This window comes from Glandiceps talaboti, chromosome 15 (assembly GCF_964340395.1).
Source record: "Glandiceps talaboti chromosome 15, keGlaTala1.1, whole genome shotgun sequence".
Classification (NCBI taxonomy): Eukaryota; Metazoa; Hemichordata; class Enteropneusta; family Spengelidae; genus Glandiceps; species Glandiceps talaboti.
This window is the reverse complement of record NC_135563.1, coordinates 9,992,254-9,996,786: the sequence shown is the minus strand read 5'-3', so window position 1 is coordinate 9,996,786 and position 4,533 is coordinate 9,992,254. Positions and strand designations below refer to the sequence as shown.

At 35.6% G+C, this 4,533-nt stretch overlaps 1 protein-coding gene across 1 annotated transcript; it reads left to right on the top strand.

The window, feature by feature from the left end:
• The first annotated feature begins 497 nt into the window (after positions 1-497).
• LOC144446570 (large ribosomal subunit protein mL43-like) lies at positions 498-3,742 on the top strand. The gene is made up of 3 exons (XM_078136364.1): positions 498-678; positions 1,379-1,488; positions 2,295-3,742. Exons 1-3 carry the CDS (start codon positions 548-550, stop codon positions 2,576-2,578), a joined length of 525 nt encoding a protein of 174 aa, XP_077992490.1. The 5' UTR covers positions 498-547; the 3' UTR covers positions 2,579-3,742.
• The last annotated feature ends 791 nt before the right edge of the window (positions 3,743-4,533 follow it).

Here is a 4,533-nt window from a genome sequence, read left to right as displayed (position 1 = left end):
GTGTCGTGCAACACCCAGGTCAATCAGATATTCTGCTGCCACAATCGTTAAACAAAATAACAACACAAAAATAATCATGACGTATACAGGATGAGGATTTTGTGGATTTTAATTATATTAATTTTATTTCATAATGTGTTAAGTAAATACAAAAGTAAACCCTCTTAAAACCCAGATACAGTCACTTGAATATAACTGCGGATGAATATTTCCAATAGTATAATGTTCACTAATCACTTCCGGGTCAAAACATTTTAGTATATTTTTTTGTATTCGTAGTATAAGTTTTCAGATACTATTTTAATTATTTTATAGGAAATTATTTAATTACGCAACACAGAATATTCATCATTATTTTATATGAAATAAATTTATAAGTTTTGCCTTTTGTTACATTCTGAACAAAAGATATACGACTTTGCTTTGACGAAAAGTTGTTATGAAAAATACATAATAACTTCTTTTTATAAGCTACACAACACACATGTTCACAGAAATCATTGAGTGTGTGTCTCTCTGAAATTTGTGTAAATGATATGAGAAAAGTATGACATCTAGCTCAACACCAAGTGCCTTTCTCAAAAGCGTCTTGAAAAATGGCGTTGGTAGATATGTCAGTCAACTGCAGAGGATTACCTTCCAATTCTGCAAAATGAATGGACAGAGTCGAGGTGTCAGGTAAGCCTAGCGCCTAGCGCCTGTGTGATCAGCTGGGGATTTGAATAGGGAAGGTGTGTGTGTGTGTGTGTGGTGGGGGGGGGGGGGTATTGCCAGTTACATTGTATTAAATTGTTTCACAAGTTATCCTTTTTAGTATATTTGTAATTTTATGGAAAACAAAAAAATATTGACTCATATAATAAAAAAAAGTCCATCACAAAATTCACATGTAGTAATTTTGCATTTAAATTATAGATAAACAGTTTCTGACTCGCTAATAATAATATCAGCATTGGCTACATGTACATCATGTCTCCTTCGTTTTTTGTTTAGAGTGCAAAACAGGCAAAGTATAGCCCAGAGACTTGAATATCTGGTTTGACAATGTTATTCACAGTATGTCATGCCAGATAGCCAATTCTCTGGGCTAAAAATAGGCTAGCAATAGCATACATGTATCACATGTACATGGGCCCATTACAATTTACAGTATAGTCTTGCCTTGGCACAAATAAATAATTGTGGTACTAATGCATGCAAGTCCTATTTGCCGATGGATTAAGTTGGAACTCAATTCTGACATTGTCTCTTTCTATCATGGAAAGGGACAAAGTCAGAATCAAGTCTCAACTTACTCCACCAGGAAGCAGAACTACATTTGTAGTAGTACTGTACCCATAATATCAGGGAAAATAGAACTTGTACTTTTTTTTCACAGGGATTTTATAGAAAATGACCTGATTGATTTTTCAAGGAAAAATCCAGGAACAGTTGTATATGTAACACCAGACAAGAAATATGGAGAACCAAATATTGTTGGAGAATATTGTGAGTACTTCAGTAGTTAGATACATTTGTAGAATTCTGAAATATTTTTCTTTGTTCAGCAAAGGAAAATATTAGTGATGTAATGGCCATTTCAGTCAAAAATGTTGCAAGTATTTTCCAGCTGATTATGAAAATATATTGAAGAATGGTTCAAATTACACCAGAACAGTTGTAAATTTGATAGAAATACAAAATGTACATGTGGTGGCGATTCTAAATGTTTTGACTTGTATTTCAAGCACTGCAGAACTTTAGAAAAAGTTAGTACTGAACAGGAGAATGAATTATTCTACTTATCTTTATGGCTCCACTGATGAGATCACTAATGTGAGAATGATGGGGGGGGGGGGGGTGTTAATTATGGAAATACAGAACCCAGAACCCCCATGATGCCTGAGTGCAAGTGTGGTGTACTCATGGTATTTGCATGAGTGCGTTTGCATTGCGCTATGCTCTATCTAAAACACCACACTGGCAGTTACGGGGCATGGGGTTCTGTTATCTTTATGTGAAACAACCTATTTCTGTAAAACTGTACTGTGCAATCATGTGATTTTGAAACACAAAAGTCTTCTTTTGCATATATCATTTGCATACATGTTATGTATTCTTTTGCATAACATTTGCATGAAGTCTCTTTGTATAACATTTGCATACATGTTATGCAATACATTTCCAGGTATTGCACTGCAGTGCAAAAACCACCAGTGTATGCACTTTTGCAAGTATTCACTAGTATATATTTATGTAATAACTTTTTTCTCCTTATTTATTAGTGATGTGATTCTTTACGTTTAATGTTTCAGTAAATGGTAATATACGCAAGATAGAGGTAAAGAAGATGACTCAGGAACAAATCCGGGATAATGTGTCATTGCTGAGAACTCAGTCTGGTGTTGACGTTGTCAGAATGAGAAAACCTATGCATACAGACAACCCTACTATACAGGGACTATGGACTCCATTCACAAACAAACATACTCATTTAAATGTTCAGACTTTCCCAACTAAGAACCCAACATGGACTTATCCTGAGAAACGACCAACATTACACCCACCTGTGGAAAGACCGGAAGAAAGTGTGTCATAATAATACAATTAATCTGGATCTTGTTCTGTGGATTTAATATCTCATATAATTAATATTTTTATTCAGAGCTACCTGGATTTACCGGTACAGTGATTCCCATTCAAAGTACATGTACCTGATATGAATGATAAACTACTGCAACATTGATACGTTATGAAAGTGGGTTTGTGTCTTTGTACAGAATTTAGTAGGGTCAGATTAAAGAAGTGCTGCAATTGTGTGCATCATAACTTCAGTTATAACAAATTTCAAATTTGGCACCTCTTACAGTTTTTGAGGTTGCTGTCTCATACATCACTTTATAAATCTAGCCATGATGACATCTACCAATAGACAGGGTTTATTTGCAACGATGAATATTGTTTGTCTGTTCGGTGGTGTTATCAAAGTAAACTGTTATTCAACTTTGCCACTGAGTAGGCAATGTTGTGACTACTATAGCTAAATCTATATGGATACATCAGGGCAAGCTCAGTAATTTATCAATATGTTGCAGTACTTTACAGTTCATACTTTGATTGAAAACACTGCGAGTCTATGTTGTGTGTTATGAAGAGCGATAGCTAGGTTTAACATGATTGCCATAACAGGGAAGAAAGCCTCAAAGACTCATATAATCCCTTGTAGTGTTCATGTACTGGTCCAGTCTTATTTTAAAGTCCACAACAGTTTTGGCTTGGATGATGTATTCTAGTAAACTGTTCCATTGATGTATGACATGCTGTGAGAAGAAATATTTCCTGATATCCAGTCTGACTAGATTTTGCAAGTTTTAGTTAGTGTCCGCTTGTCCTGTTGGTTTGGTGATGTTTGAATAAATAGTCCCTATTAACCACTTGACAGTTATTTTCAAAAAGCACCAAGTGAGAGCGCCCCAGATAGAGTAAATGAGTGTCCTAAGTATAACCAGAAGATTAATCACAGGGTGCAGCGAGCATGTAATTGATTGATTTATCGATTGATCAATTACATGCTCACTGCACCCTGTGGATTAATTAAGCCATACTTGTATATTACTACACATGTTGAACATTATTGTCAGACTGTGAAGCCAGTTAGATGTTTGATCAAAGTGGAATGTTTTTAACTATCATACATGTAGGATGAACAGTGGTGATACTCTTCTTGAAGTACTTGTAAATTGGTACTAATCAATTTTGAAGTTTGCTGTGGATATCGATTATAATAAAAGATGTTGAGTTATCTGTGATGTCTTTCGCATCATGTTATTTATTCAGAACAACCATAAGACCACATGAACAATGGAACAGAGTACATGTACCTACCAAAATTGAACCGTATGGTACATTTTTTTGTGCTGGGAATTGCTCCTAGTTATTTTCTTTTTATATGCAGACAAGTACACACACACACACACACACACACACACACACATACGATCACACATTTCTAAAGAAATTCATTCAGGTGTGGGTCAGTGTGATAGGCTAATAATAATTATTGCACACACTATATCACGTCGATGTGGAACAGCCAATGCAGTCAGTGGTCATGTGTTCAAATTCCACTGGAGACAGGATTTTTTTTGTGAGCGACCCAATCCCAGGGCGAGTTCTACAGACGCAATTGGTAGGCTGCATCAATCATGGCCCACCCTCCATTTGACAAAAGGTTACAATGTTAGCACCCAGGGCGCTAATGCAGTTAAGTTATGGTGAGAATGAACATTGAATATTCATGACTCCTAAGTGTTTATTTCCTGCAGATAGTCATGAATATTCAGTGTTAATCTAATAAGTATACAATTGTTTCCTGGAGTGGTTTTACCCCCTTTAAAGAATATTCAGTTGTAGCTTGTTTACAGTACTGAATTACTGACTCCAATAACATTTGTCTTATTCAGCTTTAGCCGCTAACCGTAGCGAGTTGATAATTACAGTTTGAAAATCGACGCATAGCCACACATCCAATGAAAGCCACTCGCAGAATACCGC